This window comes from Colletotrichum lupini, chromosome 5 (genome assembly GCF_023278565.1).
Source record: "Colletotrichum lupini chromosome 5, complete sequence".
NCBI classification, from domain to species: Eukaryota; Fungi; Ascomycota; class Sordariomycetes; order Glomerellales; family Glomerellaceae; genus Colletotrichum; species Colletotrichum lupini.
This window is the reverse complement of record NC_064678.1, coordinates 5,286,686-5,311,258: the sequence shown is the minus strand read 5'-3', so window position 1 is coordinate 5,311,258 and position 24,573 is coordinate 5,286,686. Positions and strand designations below refer to the sequence as shown.

At 44.2% G+C, this 24,573-nt stretch overlaps 4 protein-coding genes and 1 non-coding gene across 5 annotated transcripts; 4 read left to right on the top strand and 1 right to left on the bottom strand.

The window, feature by feature from the left end:
- Window positions 1-2,721: 2,721 nt before the first annotated feature.
- CLUP02_10991 (tat pathway signal sequence) lies at window positions 2,722-4,431 on the top strand (the record flags this gene model as incomplete). Its single annotated transcript, XM_049289962.1, has 1 exon — window positions 2,722-4,431. The coding sequence occupies one exon, from the start codon at window positions 2,722-2,724 to the stop codon at window positions 4,429-4,431; it is 1,710 nt and encodes a 569-aa protein (XP_049147107.1).
- Window positions 4,432-4,856: 425 nt separating this feature from the next.
- Window positions 4,857-4,951, top strand: CLUP02_tRNA182. The gene has a single exon. It is a non-coding gene; the product is annotated as a tRNA-Ile (tRNA).
- A 2,085-nt stretch (window positions 4,952-7,036) lies between these two features.
- CLUP02_10990 (fungal cellulose binding domain-containing protein) lies at window positions 7,037-11,158 on the top strand (the record flags this gene model as incomplete). The annotated part of the gene is made up of 9 exons (XM_049289961.1): window positions 7,037-7,091; window positions 7,144-7,322; window positions 7,375-8,229; window positions 8,281-8,895; window positions 8,951-9,093; window positions 9,152-9,243; window positions 9,303-9,578; window positions 9,657-9,961; window positions 10,937-11,158. 9 exons carry the CDS (start codon window positions 7,037-7,039, stop codon window positions 11,156-11,158), a joined length of 2,742 nt encoding a protein of 913 aa, XP_049147106.1.
- A 118-nt stretch (window positions 11,159-11,276) lies between these two features.
- Window positions 11,277-12,562, top strand: CLUP02_10989 (arabinosidase; the record flags this gene model as incomplete). The annotated part of the gene is made up of 3 exons (XM_049289960.1): window positions 11,277-11,732; window positions 11,792-11,980; window positions 12,050-12,562. 3 exons carry the CDS (start codon window positions 11,277-11,279, stop codon window positions 12,560-12,562), a joined length of 1,158 nt encoding a protein of 385 aa, XP_049147105.1.
- Window positions 12,563-21,180: 8,618 nt separating this feature from the next.
- On the bottom strand, window positions 21,181-21,417 carry CLUP02_10988 (uncharacterized protein; the record flags this gene model as incomplete). The annotated part of the gene is made up of 2 exons (XM_049289959.1): window positions 21,181-21,255; window positions 21,334-21,417. The coding sequence occupies 2 exons, from the start codon at window positions 21,415-21,417 to the stop codon at window positions 21,181-21,183; spliced, it is 159 nt and encodes a 52-aa protein (XP_049147104.1).
- Between the last annotated feature and the right edge of the window lie 3,156 nt (window positions 21,418-24,573).

The following is a 24,573-nucleotide window of genomic DNA, read 5'->3' as shown; positions in this document are numbered from 1 at the left end:
GCCATTGACTCAGCCAAGTCACCGCAGTCATCCCAGCCGGCACCCATTACTCAACTTCCCCGGGGCATTCACGCTTGGGTCCAGGTCACGAACGCTGATCCGGGTCGTGTCGCACTTGACTACGCTGTAGGGCAAGACGGTATCGGTCAATGACGATAAGCGACGTTCGATAATGCCGCCGATATGTTCCTCCTCGCCAGGCGACAGGCGGAAAATGAGGCGTTCTGTTGCCTCCCTCCCTTGCTCCATCGCCAAGTGGCTGGTTCACGCCTCGGACGTGCAGATTCGGCTACCCCTTGCGGCCCTGGGGTCTTGGGCCCGGTAGACGCGACGTAAGTCATCCATCTACGATCTACTCACCTAGGCAGTAGTCATATTTCCCGATGCGAGTGCCGACAGCCGCGCTGTTCTCAAAATACCTGCCCGTCAGCATGACTACCTTTTGGTGTCGCGTCAAATCAGTCGGCGGCTCCTCCAAATGACACGCGCCAGCGCCTGTCACCATGCCACCGAACAAAGCACTTTAGGGTTCCGCCAACAATGCAGCCAATGTCACGTAGCTAGGCCTCTGTCTGGCGGAGCCTTCAAGCGCCGCATGGAGAGAGACGCTTTTCCGAAAAAGGAGTCAAGTCTCTACGCCCTCCTCTGGCCTCCCTTCCCCGTCAACTTTTCGTTCGCTCCGTCCATCGCATTTTCCTTGTTATAGGTGGTTCTATCTTTGCTTTTTCTCTTCCCAGTGAGACACTGGTTCACCTTGGCCATCAGCTGGAATCCGAGCGACAGGATGCCACTAGTTCGCCTTGCCACCGGAGCCAACGAGTCGATTATCGGTGCAGCTCTTCAGCGTCCATCCATATGCGACTTGCTATGCGACGTTGAAGATTTCCCAGCGGCCTGGCGTTCTACGTGCCACATCCACTCATCCAAGAAAAAGGCGCCGCCAACCAAGCCAGCCCACTCATCATCGGAGAGATATGCCACCTACCGCCCATTGACTTCTCCATGCCAGTTCTCCCAGCCACAACTTCGAGAAGGGAACTAGCGCGGATCCCTAAGCGGCCGGGATCAGTTTCCTGGACATGACTGTGTATCTCGGCGTCTGCCGTGCGAGAGAAGGAGTGGTGAGATGGGGCCAAGCCCATGGTTCGTACGTCTTCGCTCACGTACGCACCCGCGCATCCACGGTAGCCAAGGGCGGGAGATGATCGGAGTCAGGGACGACATCTCCCATTCCTCGACTCGGTCGAGTAAGTGCAAGTCAAGCTTAGCTCCCGTGGTGACAACTTTGGGGCGAGACACGCATCCACTTTTGACAGGCTGACTCTCGGCCATTGAGCCTGTTTCGACGGCCTCGGTGTGTTCACCTTTGAGCTCACGAAAACAAACGGTCGAGTGAGTGTCCCCGGAAGTCCAAAACCCGACAAACGTTGTCTTGGGTCTTCAGTTGGCATTCCATCGAAGCATCCACCTCAGCTCAGTTGGACCTCCTTTTCGTGTCGAGGGCCCTGGAAAACTCGAGATATGATGGATTCTCGCCCATTTAGGACGTGTGGAAGGTGGACAATGGCCAGATGGGGGAGAAGTCTCCAGCCCTTTCCTTCTACTGCGCGCACAGCAAACCGTTTTATACTCTCCGAACTGATTGCTCATCTCTTCCATTCTTCATCATCCTGTACTTCCAATTCCAGGCAGATGCCTGTGGCATGATATCCATCTAACAATCTGACAAGTGTCCGATATCTCGGACCAAGCCGCCGTGAAGGGACCTGTGTGAACTATGTGAGGCTGCGCTAGCTGCAAGCCTCACATCTTTCAACAGTCAAGTCTTGCTTCTCGTGGTACTAGGGCTCGACCACGCCTTGCATCTATGATGCAACTAGTTACTAAGGATATCCCCTTCGATGCGCCACGCTGCCAAGGGCAGAGCCGTCGCTGAGCAAAAGAGAAGATGTGGCAGTCACCAATGTCTGCGCAGCCAATCCAAGTACTCTGAGGACTTCCACATCTGACTTTCCCATCAACACATCTATTTTGAGACCCGGCCACCCGGCTTGGCCGCATCCACTCTCGTGGGAACATCGGCCCTGGACGCAACCATGCCGCTGACCGTGCCGCCGCCCGCATTCTCTTCAATCCTTCCATCCTACCCCACGTGACTGGCCCGGAGACGACAGTCATTGTATACCACCGTCGATGATCCAAATTGGGCACCTTGAGGGAGGCTAGACCCCAGCGCTGGAGGGGCTCTATTTCGGATGCGATTGTAGTCGAATGCGCCCCATCATGGCACACGTGGGATCAAGGATCCAAGGCATGTGAAGGGTTGATAGAGACATTCCCTGAGGATCACGAAGGGAGTATTTATCAGACCATCGAATCCCCCTCAAGTCGTGATGTTGTCTCCTTTCAGTCATTCAAGTATCAAACCTCATCATCTAGTGGTGCTTTCTGATCATCTTGCGCACCCTCTTTTCTTTTTCGATCTCCCCATTCCTTATTCCACACGGGCCTCCATCTCTGTGCAAGAGTTCCTTCTTTGGGCCATCTATCTCGTACTGGCCACTCTCTCAGTCGTAGCATTTCATATACTTGGATCTGCTACCCACGTAGAAGAGCCACTCTTTCATTCTCTTTCGTAAGTCACATTTGATGAGCTTTCGAGGTTGGTGGTGGACGGTACTGATAGTAATATTAGTTACTTGTCTTTAACCTGTATCAGCCATGTCTTTCACAACATCTTCTTCAGTCACACTACCAGTGCCCGTTGTAGATGATGTTCACCACGACATTCAAATCAAGCCCGGCGACGAGAACAGTTCCGAGCTCAACTTGACGCCGCCGACTAAAGTCTTCTTCCCGCCGAGCAGCAACTCATCAACGCATACTCTCGTAGTCCCTGATGGCGCTCCTTCTCAACCCCCGACTCCCCCTGCATCAAGTAGCTCAGTCGATGACACTGACGACGAAGAAGACGAGATTCCCGTTCCCTCAAAGAAGGGCAACCGTCCTTACCGATACCTGCGCTGGAACTTCGGCTCCGTCTACAGACGCATCTTCAGTCTCGCGTTCTTTGGAAACATCGCCGCTCTCATCTTCGTCATCATCCGCTCCCTCATCGGAGGCATCCCGCTCACGCCCCAAACTTGCGCCACAGCCGTCTCAGCAAACATCCTCGTCGCCCTCTTCATCCGCAACGAGCACACGGTCAACGCTCTCTTCAAACTCTTCGTCCTCTTCCCATCTGCGAAGGCACCCCTCAGCATCCGCCGCACCTTTGCCAAAATCTACTCATACGGCGGCATCCACAGCGGCTGCGGTGTGGCCTCCTTCTTCTGGTTCATTGCGTTCCTCGTCGTCCTCACGGCCCAGCTCAAGAACCCATCAAACGCCGTGCGAGCCTACATCCTCCTCGACAGCTACCTCATCTGCGCCCTTCTCGCTGCCATCATTGGCTTCGCACACCCCAGGGCCCGTGTCCTTCTTCACAATTGGTTCGAGGGGACCCATCGCTTCTTGGGCTGGTCCGTCATCGTATTCTTCTGGGCCCTTGTCCTGATGCTCGCCGCGGACGACAGCACCACGGCCGGTACCCCTTACGCCGTATCTCTCATCCTGACGCCGTCATTCTGGATGCTCATCGTCATCACCCTCCTGGTCGCGTACCCCTGGACCCGTCTCCGCCTGCGCGATGTCGAAGCCGAGGCAATGTCAAACCACGTTGTCAAGCTCAACTTCAACTACGCAGACGTTCACTACGGCCAAGCCGTCCGCCTCACCGACGCGCCCCTCCGCGAGACCCACGCTTTCGCCGTGATCCCAAACCCCGCCGCCCCATCCACCGACGTCGAGAAGGCCCAGTCAACAGGTGGCCTATCCAACGCTGGCAAGAAGGGTTTCTCCGTTCTCGTCTCGAATGCGGGCGACTGGACCAACAAGATCATCAAGAATCCGCCAAAAAAGATCTGGACCCGTGGCGTTCCGCAGTACGGCGTTCTGCGCGTGGCCGGTCTCTTTGAGCCGTGCATCGTCATCGCTACGGGTTCGGGAATCGGACCGTGCCTGAGTCTCTTCGTGCAGAGGCCAGATCACCCCGTGCGCATCATCTGGTCGACGCAGCGGCCGGCCGAGACATATGGTCAGGCCGTCATCGATGCGCTCTACCGTGCCGACCCGGACGCCGTCATCATTGATACCAAGAAGACGGGCCGGCCTGACTTGGTTGCGATCACGTATCGCATCTGGGAGAATAGTCGTCGCCAGGCTCTGGGTCTTGCGCAGAATGAGGGTGTTCCCACGACGAAGACGAGCAAGAAGAAGATGGGACCCTGCGAAGCCGTTGTCATTATTTCGAACCAAAAGGTGACGAGGAAGGTTGTATATGGACTTGAGAGCAGGGGTATTCCCGCATACGGCGCCATCTTCGATTCATAGACCGGGGATGGAGCATGGGCCGCGATTGTTATCTTCTATGCTTTTCCTGTATTCTTTATTCGTCACATCATGTTTTGTTCATCTTTTGTCTAGATCTGCATCATTTGTTAAAACTTGCATAGCGGGCATTGCGGCATATGTAGTAGGCGTTTGGGTGGCTATGATAGAGCAGAGGTTCTTGTTTTCGTACGCCAAAAAAAATACCAGAGGTTCGGAGAGGAGCAGCTGTTATACTTTTGCATGTTAAATGTGTAGAATAGATCGCACAATGAAATTTACTCATAGAGAAACACCCGATATCTTGCCATCCCTCCAGTCGCGAAAGTGATCCTCAAACTCAAGTAGAAGATCAGGCGGTCCAAACTAAGCCTTCATGAAGGGTTATCCCAGCTGGTTGATCATCAGCCAATCACGGCACCCCATCTGGTCGGTTAGCTCAGTTGGTTAGAGCGTGGTACTAATATTTCACCTGAAATGTTGTGTAATGCCAAGGCCGGGAGTTCAAGCCTCCCACTGATCATCTTTTGCTTCTTGTCGCAACTACAGTCCTGTTTTGCACTGGTGAGAAAAGTTGTGGTGTTTTGGGCTGAAAAAACGACGTTGCTTTTTAGTCTTCGTTCCTTTTCGTTCCTCCCTTCCCTTTCGGACGAACTTTCCTGAGTTGGAGTTATCAATCACGCACTGTGTACAAACGACAAACTTATGTTCCCGGCACCCTCCCCCATCTTGAAGCGACTTCCCCTGTCCAGAAGTTGTCACTCAAAGTTCACCTCTTGCTTTCTGCACGGTGTACGAATCCTCCACATCACCCCAACACAACTTGTGTTTTTTCCATTGATTTCCATATTCCAACATCATGCAAAGACAATGGCGATGTCTTTCCACGCCAGAATGTCAATGTCGAGGGATCCGGTTCGGGATCTGATGACCGATCATCAGCTCATCAATACGCAGCCTGCATGGCGTCGCATCCATCTCATTCGGAGAAGATGAACCACCAGATTGCCGCACACTCATGATCCTACAAGAACCTCCATCTGGCTGGACCGGTGACCGAACAAAAGACCCTCGTCGACCTGACGTTTACGGACTCGGAGCTCAATCCCGCACTCTTGTTGCGGGTCGCAGGCATCTAAAAGTCATATATTACGGGCCCTCCACGACTCGAATTGGGCCTATGTGACCTCCCATTTCCACCGCCCCTTCTCGTTGCGTTATTTGGTTCTTCCAATCGGCGTTGTCGCCAGTTCGTCGTCGCCCTTGGCTTCGGTTGAGTCAGTACCGCGCTGTCGCATCGCCGCGTACCGAAATGGAACACAACAATACACGGCAGGCAACCTGTCAAATTAGCCGGCTGCATTTGCTTGTTGATGAATACGTACGAATCAATCAACGGATCAGAGTGATGAAAATGCACGAATCCGTGTCATCACACCTAGGCTGAATAATTCTTACAAGTACCTCGCACCGCATTGAGGGAGTCGTCTGGCCTGGACTCGTTTCACCCAAGAACCCAAAAGCAAGACACTGCGCGCCGCCGCACCAAACGCCTGGGATATCGACAAACTGACAGATGCATTTGCTTCTCGCCTTTGCCCCCCGCAATCTCGTGGCAAAGCCAGTGGCGTTGTCTCGGTACGGATACAGGGGCTTTCCAAAGACGCATCCACAGCAAGAAGCCCAAGTCTGCAGTGCCCTCGAGGGTTACATCCTGATGATCCTCTCTCCTGACAAGAAGCCAAGAAGTCCCAGCTGACGCCCCTCGACCCCGGCTAGACCCCCGTCGATTTGGGAAGCCCGGATCGAAATGCCGCACCGCAACGTGGGGCTGCGCCTTGTTGCCTCCGCATTCCGTTCCTGGCAATGCCCTGCACGCCTGTTTCGACCTCACTTCACTGTCCAGGACATTGCATCTTGATGTATCCAGACTCGCGGTGTTCCTGTCAAATATCATGACTTTCAGATATGTCAAGCATAAGCTGAGGCTTCATCGTTGCTTTCTTCTTCTTGATTTTCTTTCCCAGCTTTTGTTTCTTCTTTCTTGCGTGCTGGTTCGTCTCATGTGCAAACACCCGAGTCCCCCGCGTCCACCGCTTCATCCCGTTCCTTGCCCCTTCATCTGATTGCTAGTTTCTCCCGCTGCCTCTGGTAGATTGAGGTGCCTGGATCAACCCTGGTCATGAGGCTTGACCAACAAAGGCAATCCAGCACTGTTACATTCCGTTGGAAAGAGGCCCAACCCCACCACTTTCGATAACATGTGCCGCTCTCCCCCATACTATGATGAACCCCGTAAACAAACATTTCCTCCTATCGGTGCAGTTGCAAACCATGCATCCATCCACAATCACGGGAGATATCACTGGTCGAGCCGTATGCTGGGAGCCTGTGGTCATGTGGCAGAAGCTGCCAACTCCAGGGTTTGATATCTGAAAGAAGAAAGTAGTAAGTCCCGGGATGGCGGCAAGACAGACAGCGTCCAAGGAGGTTTTGGGCCTTGGCAAATGTCACTGTTCCTTTAAATCGTCTCTTGCCCTCTCAGAAGGCGAAGATAGGATCCGAAATTTTGGTTGCTAGACCTGTGTTGACCTCGACGTCCGGTACCATGAAGTTCTTCAGCCGTTCTGGTGCTCTGGCAGCACTCCTGGCCACAACATCTCGTAGGTCTTTCACGGCATCAAGGATGATTTACTTGCTAACATGCTGTTCAAGTCCTCGATGGAGCTGCCGCCCAATCCCCCACACCGGTTGTCTTGACCGACTCCAAAACCGGCATTATCTTCGACACTTGGTCCGCAACGAGCGCTCAAACGGCCGGGGGCATGACATACGGTTTCGCTCTGCCTCAAAATGCGTTGACGACAGACGCCAACGAATTCGTTGGCTATCTCGTAGGTCTTCTCAGCCCGTCGCCTACCTCACTGACTGACGGTGTTCGTCTAGCAATGCGCTTCCAAGAACGGCCAGGGCACTGGCTGGTGCGGTATCTCCCTTGGCGGATCGATGACCAACAAGCTACTTCTCATGGCATGGCCCAGTGGCTCTGATATCTTGACATCGTTCCGCTGGGCAACGGGCTATGTGATGCCAGACGTCTATGCAGGCGACGCCAAGCTCACACAAATCTCGTCCACTATCAACGCGACACACTACACCCTCATCTACCGGTGCCAGAACTGCTTCAATTGGAACCATAACGGTGCCACTGGCAGTGTCTCGACGAGTGCGGGCTCTCTCGTTCTAGGATGGGCGCAGGCATTCACCAGCCCGACCAACCCCACGTGCCCTGCTTCTGTCAACCTGGTTCAGCATGACAACCAAGGCATCCATGGCGCCGCTCTCGATGCCAACGCTGCGAACCCCTCGTACTCTGCATGGGCCGCTTTGGCGACCAAGACTGTCACGGGAAGCTGTGGTGGCGCCACTACAACTTCGGCGCCACCCTCTACCACCACTACGAAGGCACCCACTGGACCTACCGGTGTTCCCGTTCCCTCTGGCACGTACGACTACATTGTCATCGGAGCAGGAGCTGGTGGCATTCCCTTGGCCGACAAGCTGAGTGAGGCTGGCAAGAGCGTCTTATTGATCGAGAAGGGGCCGCCATCTTCTGGCAGATGGGGTGGCACCATGAAGCCGACCTGGCTAGAGGGTACCAACCTGACCAGGTTCGATGTCCCCGGCCTTTGCAACCAGATCTGGCGCGACTCTGCCGGCATTGCCTGCCAGGATACTGACCAGATGGCGGGTTGTGTTCTGGGTGGAGGCACCGCCATCAACGCCGCTCTTTGGTGGAAGGTATGTTGTCTCTCGGCCGACGAAATTGATGTTAATGCTAATATTTTTTAGCCATATGCCCAAGACTGGGACTACAACTTCCCGGCAGGATGGAAGTCAACCGATGTCGCTGCCGCCACAAGCCGGGTCTTCTCTCGCATCCCCGGCACCACGACACCATCTCAAGACGGCAAGGTCTACCTGACGAATGGCTTCAATGCTATTGCCGGCGGACTTCGCACTGCCGGATGGTCGGAACTTGACCTTAATGCGAACCCAAACTCCAAGAACCGCACGTTCGGCAAGACGCCGTACATGTACTCTGGCGGAGAACGCGGTGGCCCCATGGCGACGTACCTTCTCACAGCAAGCAAGCGCAGCAACTTCAAGCTGTGGACCAAGACGGCCGTCAAACGTGTTGTCCGGACTGGTGGGCACATCACCGGCATCGAAGTCGAGCCGTACTTGGACGGTGGATACACCGGAACGGTCAACGTGACTAACATCTCGGGCCGAGTGATTCTTTCCGCAGGAACCTTTGGCAGTGCCAAGCTTCTTCTTCGCAGCGGCATTGGCCCACAAGATCAGCTCGAGATCGTCAAGAGCTCCACTGACGGGCCTACCATGATCTCCAATGCATCTTGGATCAACCTGCCTGTCGGATACAACCTGGAAGATCACACCAACGTGGGTCCTACTGAGAACTTTGGAGGGTATGAAGACTGAAACTAATTGAATCTAGACCGATACCGTCGTCACGCATCCCGACGTGCAGTTCTATGACTTCTACGAAGCGTACACTGACCCCAACGTCACGGACAAGAATCTCTATTTGCAGAAGAGAAGCGGCATTCTGGCCCAGTCTGCGCCCAACATTGGCCCTCTGTAAGTTAAAACATGCCACTCGCTGATATCCGTTGCCTTTGCGCTAATGCCATCCTAGTTTCTTCGAGGAGATCAAGGGTGCCGATGGCATCACTCGGCAGATGCAATACACGGCCCGCATGGAGGGCAGTCTCGGTGCCCCCGATGGCAGTAAGTATTCCTTCCAGGCCCACCATTGGCTGACGTCTGAACATTAACACTTTTCACAGAAACCATCACCATCAGCCAATACCTCGGCCGTGGCGCAACTTCACGCGGCAGAATGACCATACAGGCCAACCTCGGCACCGTCGTGTCTACCGTACCCTACCTTCGCGATCAGAACGATGTCGAGGCCGTCATCAAGGGCCTTGAGAATCTGCAGACCTCCCTCAAGAGCGTGGCCAACCTTGTCTGGAACTTCCCTCCGCCGGGTACGACGGTCAGAGACTATGTCAACAATATGCTAGTCTCGTACTCGAACCGTCGCGCAAACCACTGGATTGGTAAGTTGACTCCCCACACTCTCTCCTAACCCACACTCGTCTGCATATCGAGATCGCTGACAGACAATCTCGGAAAAGGTACGAACAAACTTGGGACGAGTGACGGTCGCAGCAAAGGCGATTCTGTCGTTGACGTCAACACCAAGGTGTACGGCACAGATAACCTCTTCGTCGTTGATGCCAGCATCTTCCCCGGGATGGTCACCACTAACCCGTCATCGTACATTGTGGTCTCGGCCGAACACGCCGCCGCCAAGATTCTTGCCCTCGCGACCTCGACAGCGCAGCCGCTTTATGGGCAGTGTGGGGGATCGACATGGAATGGCAGCTTCCAGTGTGCTACTGGGCTGAAGTGCACCATCAAGGACGCCTACTACTCTCAGGTCCGGATTCCTTCTTTTTCTTCATGTCTCCTGCCCCAATCTCTCTAGCACGTCGTTCGAACGAGATGACGATGATACTAACGTGATTGACAGTGTCTTTGAGTGGGGTTTCGAGGCAGGGTATCCCAAGTCGAGGAGCGCACGTGGCGCGCTTTATTTCCCAGTTCTATCCACCATGCTTTCACGTGTACATACTTCTTTTTGGCGCCATCTATCTTCCGAGTATATACTTCCATTGGATTCCTCGTAACCCCGAGGTATATATATATCCACACTTGACTTCAACAAGCGCACGCCGTTTCTTGACTGATGAACAAGTTCTTGTTTACCCCTCGGTCCGGTGTTCTACCTAAACATGCGCACCAATGAAAAAAGGACTCGGCACTACGCCTAACCCCACACGCCAACTGACGTCGTATCTGAGATCTCCCGGCACCTGGATCATCCCCAATTCTGCCTCTTTCTGGGGAGAGTCGTGTGGTCCGCCCCTCTTTCTAAGGTTTTGTTTTAGTCGACATTTCCCTGTTCGTTTACTTCGGAGGAACCACGTCTGGTCGTGCCTGGCAGTGTTTTGCCATGTGCCTGTTGATGACGACTGGAGACACGAGAATATTGATGGGGCGGAAAACACATGGGATGAGCGGTGACTTAATTTCCCTGATTCGGGCACATGGAGTTCAACTTGAGTCGCTCGCCCAGCTTATCAAGCTTTCTGATGGAAAACCATAAGGTACGAGTATGGTCTGATTCTGTCCACTCTATCCGTACCTTATTCGTGATGACCCTCGTGACCGTCTATTCGGTGGGTGCAACCCACGCGCAACCCGGCCCCGAAGTCCCCGGTGCCTTGCATCTCCCGTCACGCCTTGGGTTGCCCTCAAAACGACACTGGAAGCAGATCTTCCAGCGACGGGAAAACTCTAGCCCCCCCTGGCACGTTCCGTGGTGACAGTGCGGTACCTACTGCAACGGCAGTGTGGGATGGCCGAGCAGTCACCAGTTACGAGCCAGAGAAACCTTGATTTAACCTCGGCGCCGGCCGTGGCGGGGGGCAGTTCGTTCGGGCGCGTCTCTCGTAACTGGACTAGACTAAGCTGTAGCGCATCTCCATCTCGGGGTGTCTTCGCCGACAGCTTCGCCGTTACTATCGTCGCGCGACGATACCCGCCCCGCCATCACAACGCTTGTCCAAGATGAGAATGACAGGGCCTGTTTCCACCACACCTATGACGATGGTCAAGACACGACGTTGCGTTTTCCCAGATTGCGGGGTGTGTTAGTCAATCTATGTGGGTTTGATAGCTCCCGAAGAATTATGATAAAAAGACTCGACGTCCCCGAGTCCATTGCGAACCTGTTCCTCCTCTCCTCTCGTGTGCCTCAGCATCCTCCTGACTCTCTCCACCTCCCTTGCACAACGATGCCCTCTCTCAAATCCCTCCTCCTTCTCGGCGCAAGCCTGGCCGCGACCTCGGTCCAGGCTTCGCCCATCCAGTCTCTCGACTTCAGCGGCACCTCCCTCGCGCCTCGCGCCGACCCGAGTCTGACGGGCTACCTCGGTGCCTTCTTCCTCGGCGCGGACCCTTACGTATACCTGTACCTCTCCAACGGCAACAACCCGACCTCGTTCCGTGCGCTCAACTCTGGTGCGCCTGTGATTCGGCCGACCAAGGGGACGGGCGGTGTGCGCGACCCTGCCATTGTTGTGGGCGGTGGCGCGGAGAAGGGGAAGAAGTGGTATATTGTCGGTACAGACTTGGATATCGCAAAGGTATGTTTTCGCTCATGACTCTGATGGGGAAGCCGGACGCTGATCGTGATTTTACTTAGACTACTTGGGATGCGGCCCAGAGACAGGGGTCCAAGGGCATTTTTGTCTGGGAGAGCACGGATCTCGTCAACTGGAGCAACGAGAGACTCGTTGTTGTTGAGAACTCCAGCGCCGGCATGGTGTGGGCTCCCGAGGCCATTTGGGATGCTGCCAAGGGCCAGTACCTCGTACACTGGGCCTCCAAGTTTGTAAGTTCATCATCGCCTTGACAATGCTTCTCTCCGAGACGGGTGAAAACTGACCAACGTCGTCAATAGTACCCCGCCTCGGACCCGAACCACACCGGCAGCCCCGGCGCCATCGTGATCCGCTACGCCTACACCTCGGACTTCAAGACCTTCTCCGCCCCGCAGACCTACATCGACAAGTCCCCCACCAACATCATCGACCTCAACATCCTGCCCACCGGCACCGACGGCAAGTCCTTTGTGCGCTTCCTCAAGGACGAGTCCCTCAAGACCGTCTTCGTCGAAGTCTCGACCACCGGCCTGTTCGGTACCTGGACCCGTCCCGGCGGTAGCTCTGCTGTCATCGCCAGCGGTGTCGAGGGCCCTGCTTCGTACTGGGATAACCAGGTTGCGGGCAAGGCGCATGTTTTGCTTGATTTCTATGGCGATGACGGGTATAGGCCGTATGAGACGACGAATGTGGCGAGTAACTCGGGGTGGACTGCTAGTTCGCGGACTGGGTTCCCTAGTGGGTTGAGGCATGGTGGTGTTTTGCCTGTTAACCAGACTATTTACGATGCTTTGGGAAAGCGTTGGGGTTAAGCGATTGATGGATGAAGAGAGGTTGTAATGAGTGTACATAATTCTGAAGCGGGGGTGAGCTTCGTAAGAGACATGATCGCCATCAAAGACCCCATGAGGGTGCCCTCCCAAGTGTAATGTAGTCTAGCCAGTGACTTGGACTTTAAGTGTCTCTACCCATGATCGGGTACTCGCCGGATTGATCTGCCGCAGTCTCTGTACGACAACGTTAATGACTTCGTTCCTCCTTAGTACCCTAGGTCAAGCCAGGCTCTTGTGAAAGACAAGGCATGGTATGCTAGCATTGTGAACAACACGCGTACCATGCAAAGTCTGCTCATTTGACATGCTGACCGGCATGAGACGGTGTTTGCAAAAAGGACAAGACCGGGTGAGGACTGACGGGCTTACACCAAGGAAGTCGTTAAAGCCAAGGGCATTCTCGAAAACTTTTTCCAATTCAACAAGATATCACGCACTCTTAAACTTCCATTTAAATCAAGGATGAAGGAATGAGAATAGTTCAGAGTGTGAAGAGAGAATAAAGAAAGGAAGTGGGTGTTAAATAGGAATGAGCTTGCTATGCTTTTTGTGATATGATGTAGGGACACCAAATTCGAACTCACGATCTTGCCGAAACCAGGCTGTCAACCACCCACCACGAGGGAATCTTTACTGCTGATGCCACTCATGACTTCATCTGAGTTGATTTTCAATCGGATACAAAATCTTGTCTATGAATAAATCTTCCAAGTTTTCCCATCTAAACCGTACACGTGCCCTTCCATGCCTCCACGAAATTGCGTATTACTTCAGGCCTCCGCAGAACAAAAGTCCGGCAATAAGCGCGCTTGATCAGGATCGGAACAAGCCTGTGCAACGGACAAAAGGTACTGCAGCCTTGTCAACTCCAGAGACTCATTGGAAACATCAAGAGACACCTTTGATATGTCAATAGACTCCAGCCCAATCTGATAGGACAACTTTGCGTAGATGATAGATACCAGTCCCAGCACGAATCCCACAATTGAAAGAACGAGCGCCACACACGCAATCTGTTACGTAACAGGGATAGTAATCGCACCTCACAAAGTGCCCGTCACGTACTGAATCACGTGTCTATCTTAGATATCGTATATATAGACCTTCTCCTTTTATCTATTTCTACTTTAATAGTTAAGCTACTTTTACTATACTCTATATACCTATTACTACGTATTATAACTCGTAATAGTTATGAGCCTAGCTCTTAGTTAAGACCCTATATTGTAATAACGTACTTATTAATACGATTCTTACGATCTTTTTAAAATAACTAACTTACTCGTACCTACTTTAGCCTAAGTTAAACTAACTAGCCGCGATAGTTAGATTAAATAGTTTAACGTACTTTATACTATAAGTAAGGGCGTTAGGGTCTAGAAATACGTCGACCTAGACGCTCTAGATTTTAACGTATTCCTCGACCCCTCTATAGCGCTTATTTCGCCCTTAGAATTCGGATAATTAGTTATAACCTATAATAAGAAAGAACTACGAGCTTACTAAGCCTATTATAAAGCGTTTAAAAACGACTAAAGAAACTAAGAAATCCTCTATTAATAGCTTTTAAATATAACTCCTAGTACGAACCTTTCGACTTTTTTAAGCACGAGTAACTTATAGAACTAAGCCGGGTTTCTTTTTACGAAGCTAGCTATACTATTTACTTTACGTAAATAAATCTATCCCTATACCGCACTTATAAAGAGGATCTATACGCTCGAGAGTATTTAAAAATAATAAGAGCTCGACGCTAAATACGAGTAACTTATAGCTTACGAACGTAATATTATTAATATATATATTAAAGTCCTCGCCTAGTAGTTAGTAAAATTAGTTAACGCTATATTATACGAATACGTATTTTAAAAAGCTACTAAGAACGGCGCTAAGTTTAGTATATAACGAATCGTTAGATATTTAAAGTAAGAATTTACGCCCCCCGAACTAGTAATAAGGAATGCGGTTCGAGAGGAATACTAATAAGCCCTTAATAAAGCGAGGACCGGAATTAACCCTTAACGCTAGTATAAAGAGTAGTAGTCCGCTTATTTCCGAGCTAAAACGTACGATATTTTAGAAATTAATAAAGAGATCGCTATACTCGACTTTTTAATTACGGTTAAGTTTAAACTTAACCCTATATAGGGCTAACGTATATATAAGACCTTTAATAAATTAATAGCCTTCGGAACGCACACGAGGACCCTCGAGAAGATTATATATATATTTAGCTTAGTAACCTAGGACGTATATACTAAACGACCTTTAGGTTAAAGAGGGGCTTACTTTACTTTTATTAAACGCTCTAACTTAGTTAACGACGTAAATAATAAAGGTAACGTTATATACCTTTATAATTGCGTATACCTATAGCGCCCTATGGCATATTAAAAATTAGAATAGGTACTTATAGGCCGAAACGCTAATAAGTTATTAATACGAATACTAAAGAGCTATATAAAGGAAGTCCTCGCCGCTATTAAATTAAGTAAGTAGAAATTACTCTACGGTAAGCTTAAAAAAGCTAGTTAGCTAAGGAACGATAGAACCCCTAAGAAACCTAGGTTTCTAAAAGGATCTTCTAACTAACTTATAGCGAGCTTATTAATAAACTAGGACGAGGGCTACGTAGTCGCTATACTTATAAAGAGTTAGGACTTAGAAATAAACGCAATCTTTAGTACTCTTATAAGTAGCGCTTACCCCCTTTTTTAAAGTATGGTAATAAATAGCTATAGAGTAATATATCTAGTTAATAATAAGAGCCTACTTAAACCCAAGAGTTACGTACTATTAGGTAATAAAAACTATATTAAATTAGGAACTACTATACTACTTATTACTATACGCGGTACTCGTATTATAAAGGGCGTCCTAAACGGACCTAAGGGAAAGGGAACCTACGATCTAAAGCTTTAGAACGTCGCTTACGTTAAGGGATTTTATATTAATATAGTCTTAAAGACTTTATTAAATAAAAGCGCACTCTAGTACTACGGTCTAGATTATACTTTATAATAAGGAACGCTTTATAAGAGCACTATTAAAAAGCAGCTTATCTAAAAGAATAATCTAGTCTTCCTCGAATATAAGCTCCTCTAATCCTATCCTTTTTTTATAAACTTTAAGCGTGTCTTATAGAGCCTAGCTAGTATTATACTACTAGTTAGCTATAGAAAATTCTATTACTTATATTAACGCACCCGTAAGAGGTCTAATAGCGCGCTCCTCTAGCACTTTAGAATAGGTTATCTCGGACCTAATGCTCTTCGTTAATTACTATATAAGACTTAAAGTATACGTATTAAACCTCTATTATAAGTTAAGTATAAAGTATATATATTATCTAAAGCTAAGATAGTAGTCTTAAGAGGACTACTCTCGAGAAGAGCCTCACGGCTATAGTACTATATATATTAAGATCTCTTTTACTTCGAACTATTTCTTAATAAACGATAATATATACTCATAGCTTCTAACGAATATAATAAGTAGCTTAGGGGGTTCCTTTTAAGAATAAAAATAGAAGAGAAAGTGCTTTTCGTACTATAGAGCCTCGAGGTAGCGATTTATTATTAAAAAGGGACTCTAATCTACTTTTTTAAAAGTAATAATAAGACCGCTCTCCTAACTATAAACGTTAAACGCGTATATAAGACGTAGTATAATAAGCTAAGAATTAGAATAGAACTTTTATTTTTATATATAAAGGAACCCGTGGGTAACGCTAAAAGAGCAGGTTAACTCGTAATTACTAAAGCTTATAAAATATGCCTTTTTACGAACCTCCTTACGAATCTATAGGACGAAACAGTACTAGCGGCAATTTTTATTTATAATATTACCCCACGGGAGGCTAATAAAGGAGATTTGCCTATTATAATAGAAATTAACTAGTAAAAGCGGTATTAACGCTAGTAATAGACGGGTTACTAAGTACGGGATTTTAAACCGGTTACCCCGTATCTCGGTAGCCTCTACGTATATAGTTACTAAGCATACCCTCTTTATAAAAATCGTAAAAGGGGTATACGTTAGAAGGAGTTTAAAGTACTTCCCCGCGGGTATATAAGATACTTAGTTAGATATATATTAGAAATACATAACCTATATAGGGTCTAGGTGCCCGTGCTCGAGTAAGTATTTATTACGAAGAATGTTAGGTTTAATAAAAAAGTCTTTTATAATCCCGCACACGAGGAATAAGCTATTATAGGCGAGTAAGTAAATCTAATAATCTAAGAGATATAAAAACTCTTTAATACTAACGATAAGTTAATTCGAGCACTCGGGGAAGTAGATCTAGACTTTAGAAATACTAGTACTTAAAATAACTCTATAGTCGAGGATAGTATTATTATTAGATTTTCAACTATTTAGGACGCTAAGTAACCGATAGACGTACTTTAGGGTATAGTAAATAAGGCTAAAGAGGCTAATATAGTCTTGCTATTATTACTAACCCCTAAGATAACCCCCTTGTGCGAGCTCGGGGGTGGGGGTAAGGAAGGGGATATAGTAACTAGGTTATAAATAGCTCTGCGCAGTTTATAATCCTCCCTATAAGCGCTTATATATATTATAAAGGTTCTTAAGCTTTTAATTCTTAACGGCTCTTAATAAAACGCTAGAGTACGCGGTAAATAAAGTACCGATCGCGAGGAAGTAATTTTTAATACTAAAGTCGACGTTAGTAAGGAACCCTTATAATAAACCTCTATTATTATATAAAAATAGAGCTTATAAGAACTACCTTATTAAGTACTAAGTAAAGCTCTATTAGGTCCTAGATATTTAAACCGGGCCCGTAGACCTCTATAACGCTTCGATAGTAATATCTTCGTAACGTTCTTATATTTAAATATAAGAGACGGCGATTATTATAACCGTCTCTAGGACTACTTTTTCTCTACCTTTATGCCTAATTAGTAAAAAGTTATAAAGGAAAGTAGTATAGGATATATAATACTCTATTAAGTAGTAAAAGGAGTAGTTTATAGGACCTATTTAGAGCGCTCCGGAGGAGTTTAGAAACTACGACTTACTAAAGTTAACTTTTAGAGCTTACTAAAGAAGTTTAGTAATATTAAATATCTCCTATTATAACTATAGAAGTTACTTAGGGATACTATAGACGTAAAAATAAAAAAGCTAAGGGATATTAATATATAAAAAGAGGTCGACCGTGATCTTAAATAAGGGATCCTATTTTTATTAAAGTAGGTATATACTTATAAGTACGACGTCGATAACGAGGTTAGCGAAGTAAAAGTACGTATATATATAAGGGGGGATATATAACTACTTAACCCCTTATAAAATACGTACGCTTCGACGCTCGCTATAAAGGCCTTTAGGCTTATAATAATAATAACTACCTAATTCGACCTTAAGGCAGACTAATATAATACTATTAACGCATTCCTTAACGCGCCTTTTAAGAACGAGAAGTTAGTAATTATTAAACTCCTAGAGGGATATAAAGTTATTAATAAAGTAAGCAAACTCTAACGCGCTCTATATAGCCTCTAAGACTTATTAATTCTCTAGTTCTAAACTTTTACCTCTATACTCCGTAATATAAATATAATATATAGCTACGAGGAGATCTATATTTACTAAACCGTAAATAGGAAAGTAATACTAGTATTCTACGTTAATAACTTTATTATTCTATACTATCGAGATAACTAAAAGGCGGCTTAGGGGATCGTTAATAGTATAAAAGAATATATTAACCTTAAGGAAAATAGACCGATTAATTACTTCCTCGGAGTGCGGATTTTACGAGACCGTACTACTCGTAAGGTTTACCTTATTTATAACGTATATATCGAGCGAGTTACTAAGCGCTTTAACTTTATAGATTTACTATATCTAGCTACCCTTCTTCTTTAAAAAGAGTTTAAACTAAACGAGGGGTAGGTAATAAAGGAGGAAATAAAGAGCTATTAAGAGAAGGTCGGGAGTATACTTTATATAACTATTATAATTAGACTAAACGTCGCCTTTACTTACTCGTAATTATCACGGTTCCTAACTAACCTAAGCGCAACTTATATTAAAATAATTAACTACTATATCCGATATCTCTATATAACGAGATATTTTGCGCTCTACTATAGTAGTATACTAAGTACGTAATTATTACTTCTAGCTAGAGATACTAACTTTATAAATAACGAGGTAATATAACGATTATCTTAGGGATATATAATATTCCTTTTTAGTAGCCTAATTTAATAAAAATTAATACGCTAAGCGACGGTTATAACGTTAACTACTAAAGCTAAGCTTTTTTACCTTAAAGAAACCGCAAAAGAGACTATGGCTTTAAAGCGCCTTTTTAAAGATATTGCCCTTAACCTAGGAAAAGTATAGTTAGTTAACTACGATAATTAGTAAACGATTCGACTCGTTATAGGGGAAAGAGAAAGAATAGCTACTCGACTTCGCTATATCGATATATAGAATATATAGCTAAAATAAGAGCACGCTAGAAGCAACTTCGAGGTTACTTATATATTAATAAAAGATATATTAGTAGATAGACTTATTAAAAACCTTTTATAAGCTAAGTTTAAATATTTTTATATACTTCTTAACCTCTACGATACGCGAGAAGCTATTATAAATAGCTAAAATAGTTAAGAATAATTAATTTAGGCTACGTTTAGAAAAACTTAATACTTAAAAATAGACGATAAACAGAACCTAGAGTACGGCCCAGAGGCCTAAAATAAATAAAATAACCTTACCCCATAGGGTATACATATATAGAAATAAGACCCGGGCTTATATTTATTATTTAAACTCTTAGTTTACGAAGTACGCGATCGCTAGGAGTATAGTATTACTAAAGAGGAGGGTTAGTATATATATTAAAAAACACGTTTTACGCGCCTTAAAGTTTACGAAGCTAAGAGTAGTGGGGGTAGCGGGGGGCGCGGGAGTTAGAATAACCGTTAGGTTAATAACCTAGGGTATAGAAGCGGGTAGTATAATAAGAAGTTAGTTATAAACGACTACGATAAATACGAGAGAGAACTAGGGGCGCACGTTAAGGAAGTCCTCTATATAAAAGCTAATATAGTTTTTATATATCCTCTAGTTATTATATATCTAGCGGATAATACTACGGAGCTTAGTAATATCTTACTAAAATTATAGTTAGAAGTGCGCTTCTTAATAATAAAAAAGGATAATATACTTATAAAAAAGGGAGCGCTACTTATAATAGCCTCGGTAAGGGCCTAGGCTATTAGTTATAAAACGACCGGTATATTAATATACCCTTTAACTAAATAGCTATTAAAATAGCGCGCATACCGGCCACTACTTCTTATAAAATAACGACTACTATCTTTAATATTAGTATACTAGAGGGCTACTTTAAGATAAGGTAAGTACTAAATCTCCCGTTCCTTAAGAGCCTCTCCCTTAAGCTTCTTAGGGACTAAGTATACGTTAAATAGGCTTAGAATAATAAAAAGAACTATACTTATTACGGGGGGTGCCTTAACCTCTTAGCGTTCTTTTTTACTTTTTATTACCTTTTTAAAAAGAGCTAGCTTTGCGTTTTTTAAACCTTAGAATAATATTAAATATAAACTCTTAAGATAATAAATATACGATATACCCTTTTTAAAGGGCTTATTATCTAAACTAGTCTTATTTTTATTTTTAGATTCCGAGGGGGGGATAGGTAAAAGCCCGTTAGAGCTCTTATTATTACTATTTATTTTATTATTACCCTTATTATAGCTACTAAAAAGAGCCTCGAACTTAATAAAGTCCTTAGCGTCTTAACTAGTAGCCTTAATATCTTCTTAACTAAGGAGGGAGAGCTTAGTAACTAGGCCTTAATAAGTAAATAAGAAGTCGTAAGGGGGGAGTAACGACTTAGAGGGGCTCGTTAATATTATTACCTATCTAAACTCTTAATAAACCGCATAATACGTATATAAGAGGTATTATAGAAATTGCGTAAAACTTATTATTACTTTTAGATATATTAGATATTTATATTTAAAATAAAATTAGTAAACGATTCGATAGTATAGGCGCGCGCGCGTAATAAACGGGGGTACTTATAGTAACTACGAGAGGTTAAAAAGAGAAAGAAAAATAATAGCTAGGTAACGCTATAAGAATTTAAATATACGTAAGGCGGCTAAGTAGCCTCGCTCTTAGTAATTTATATACTAAATGTAGTAGAATACGCGCTATTCTAAGTTAGGATTCTATTTATTTTAGATAAAGGGATATATTTATAATAAACGTAGCTTAAAAAACGCGTATCCCTTGCGCTTAATTTTCTTTTATTTATATTTAACTAAATTAGGCCTTTGTAAGGGTATTTAGAGATTCTATCTTAAGTATAATAGCTCCCTAGCGGTAGCAATTAGGGGGTATATTACGTAATAGGGATAGTAATTGCACCTTATAAAGTGCCCGTTACGTGCTAAATCACGTGTCTATTTTAGATATCGTGTATATAGACCTTCTCCTTTTGTCTATTTCTACTTTAATAGTTAAGCCACTTTTACTATACTCCGTATGCCCATTGCTACGTGCCATAACTCGTGACACAATCACAAAGTTGGCTGATTCCAAAACATTGAATCGACCGGCCTTCGGAAAGAATTGCCAAATCCCTCTTCTTGGGCCTTTTGCAATGCTCAGGAGGTGGTTCATTTCCGCTCCCCAATGCACATAGTTCTTCAATTCAGTGGCTGGAATTCTACCACAATAGCCCAAACTGTAGAACCGTTGTTCTTGCCGCCGAAGAAAACCTCTCGTACGTTCATCATCTGGAGGGAGTAATACATTGAGTGTGTCCAAGGCTTCGAGTAATACAGCCTGTGGCACTAAACACTCTGATCGGCCGATTTGCGCAGAGAGCCACAGTTTGTATTAGAAGATCCAAACTAGCCTTGATTCATTATCGATGCGGAGGTGTTGATTCAGGAAGTCTGTCCAAACAATAGTATATCCGTGAAATTTGACTATTGAGTTTATCGTAAGACTCGAGTGTTAGTATCCCTATTACAGAGTAGTTAGTTCGAACCGTAGTTAACAAAGAGATTAATTAAACTATATAAATATTTACGTAAATATAAGAAGGAGGTTCTAACCGTAGGTTAGGCTAGCTATAATAATCGTAAATAAGGCCCCTAATTAGCCCCTACGTAATTAGCTATACGCCGTAGTTAAATTAAATTTCTAATTTAATACTAACTTTCTCTTTTTTTTATTAATTTAACTACTACGGTTAGAAGTATAATTTAACCTCAGGCCCGTTTACTAAGTCGTCTCTTTTTTTCCTTTTTTTTTACTCTTTTTATATAACCTATCCCTCTATTTATATAATAACTTTTTTATTACTTATAAATTGCTCTAATCCCTTATTTAATATTATTTTTATAAAAGCGTTTGCGAGGTTATTTTTATTATTAATCTAATAGATCTTAAGTATCTTATACTTTTTATACGATTACTTAAGGGCTATAATATCGATTATAAGCCTCTTTTCCTTCGTTATTCTTAATTTAACGAGGCATTCGTATAATAAATAAAAATCGGTATAAATAACCGTTAGAATAAGTAAAAAGCTAATTTAATTAGTGATCTTCTTTAGCGTTATTAAAATTATATAAAAAAAGTTAACGCCGTTAACTATATTATAAACTTCTAATACTAATATACTTCTTATTACCTATTTATTTTTAGTTAACGAATAATAAATTATATTATTATATATAGTAAATTCGCTCTTACTTATACTCTCGTTAACTAGGATAATAATATACCCTAATTACGAAATAAGGTCATTATTATTTATAAATAACTTATTAATAAAGACGTAGAGCTTACTAATTATAAAATTAATTAAGTAATAGACGAGACCTCGATCGAGATTCGTTTATTATTACTTAACCTGCTTATTAAGTACCTTAATATTTTATTTAATTAAATTTATAACTTATACTACCCTAGCGTAGTTAAAAGTTATTTTAAGCTAATAAATACTTATAATATATACCCCTTATAGGAGCTTAGCTTTATACCGCTTTTTAATATTGATTATATTTAGATCGACGAGGTTAATTTTCTTACTCTACCCCTTTTATTAAAAAACAACGGTTTCCCTTTTAATTATAAAAATCCTATTATTAAATACTAAGGGGGTATTTATTATAAAGACCTCTTTTAGCTTTATTATAAAGCCCGCTTTTTAAAGCTCCTTATCCTCTTTTTTTATAAAGTTAATATTAGATAAGCCTAATATATTATTAGTTTATATTTTAATAATCCTAAATTAGTTACTTTCGTACTCCGTAATTAGTAAGTACGGGTCGTATATAAAAATAACTATTAATAATTAATTAATATAAAAATCGTAATAAGTAGCCTACTAATAAGTACCCGATTTTACGAGCCTATATAGTAGCTTAAGTACTTTAATAATAGTACTTTTTAAGTACTTACTAGCTATTTCTTTTAATAAATAGGCTAGGATTTTCCTTATAAGCCCTATAGCTAATTAGGTATAGGCCTAGGTAATATTACGGCTCTAAATCTCGTATCCCTTTTTCCGTAGCAATACTATTAGTATTATTATTAATCGTTAACTATAGCGCTATATATAGTGGTTTTTTTTTTAGCTTTATAAGTACAAAAGATCGACCTTAACGGGATTACGCTTTTAAGGGAAATTACACGATATAGTATACTTTTTAATTATATAATACGCGTAATATATCCTAAGTACGCGCTTAACGTAATATAATAATTTCGATACGAAAACCGCTATTTAATTTAGGATAAGTAAGCTACCCTTTACGTAGCGGCGCTAGCTAGAAAGGTTAATAGTAGAGGTCGGCCGTAATAATTAGTTATAATAGTCGGCCGCTATAATTAGCTATAATAGTTAAAAGTAGCCCTTAACCGCAAAGGTTTTAAACTTTAATAGCGACGTAGAGGTTTTTTAAAAAAGGGCTAAATAAGCTAATATTTATTACTCTTTAGAGCTCGTAAAAATTCTTTTTATCCTTATCGTTTTTAATATTACCTAAAGCTACTCTCTATTTAAACTAAACAAATTTACTAAATAAATCTACTAAATAAATCTACTAAATAAATCTATTAAATAAACTTATTAATATATAAACTACTACTTAGATAGCTAGTTAGATAACTAGTTAAGAGGTTAGCTAGTTAAAATACTACCTTAATAAGAACCTATTCTCTTAGTATATAGTTAGTAATTAATAAGCTAGAACTCTCTAAAGATACCCGTCGATAAGTCTACCCCTCTCGGGCTAGGCGCCCTCGGCTAGCTCGATACTATAGCTATCGTAGCTAACGTAGGCACGCTTAAGAAGTAGTAAAGTACTTTCTAGCAGTACGGAATTCGGTTAGGTAATATCATAAATATTATAAATAGCTAGGCTAGTATAGATATTAAGATCCGGTATATTAATACTAACCTAGCTATAATAGCTATAATAAACGGGCCGGAGGTATATAGGGTTAGGGCAATAAGCTAGCGCTTTAAACGGCTCTTATAGGACCCCCCGGGTAACGATAATACTTATATAAAAGAATAGATTATATTAGACCTAGCTACTTACGTAAGCTAATACTAAGAGGTCCTATGCGCATTAGAGTAGGTAAAGCTCGCCCTATAAGCGGCTAGAACTTAGGAGGACTTTACGTAGCAGAAGGTTAAGAGCTATTTTAATTAGTAGTTAAGTATAGAGCGCAATATACCCAGTTTTCCCCAATACGTAATACACAGTACGGCCCCGGCGGATTGCTCCGTCGGGGGGCTATAGCGCTATATAATAAGCAATTATATAAATAGCGTCGCTTTTTTAACGTCGCCGTACTCCTAAATTACGTATTTAAACTTTTTATATAGCTAGGGTATTCTTTTCCCTTTAATTTTACGAACTATTTATAATTTAAATATATAGAGGTTT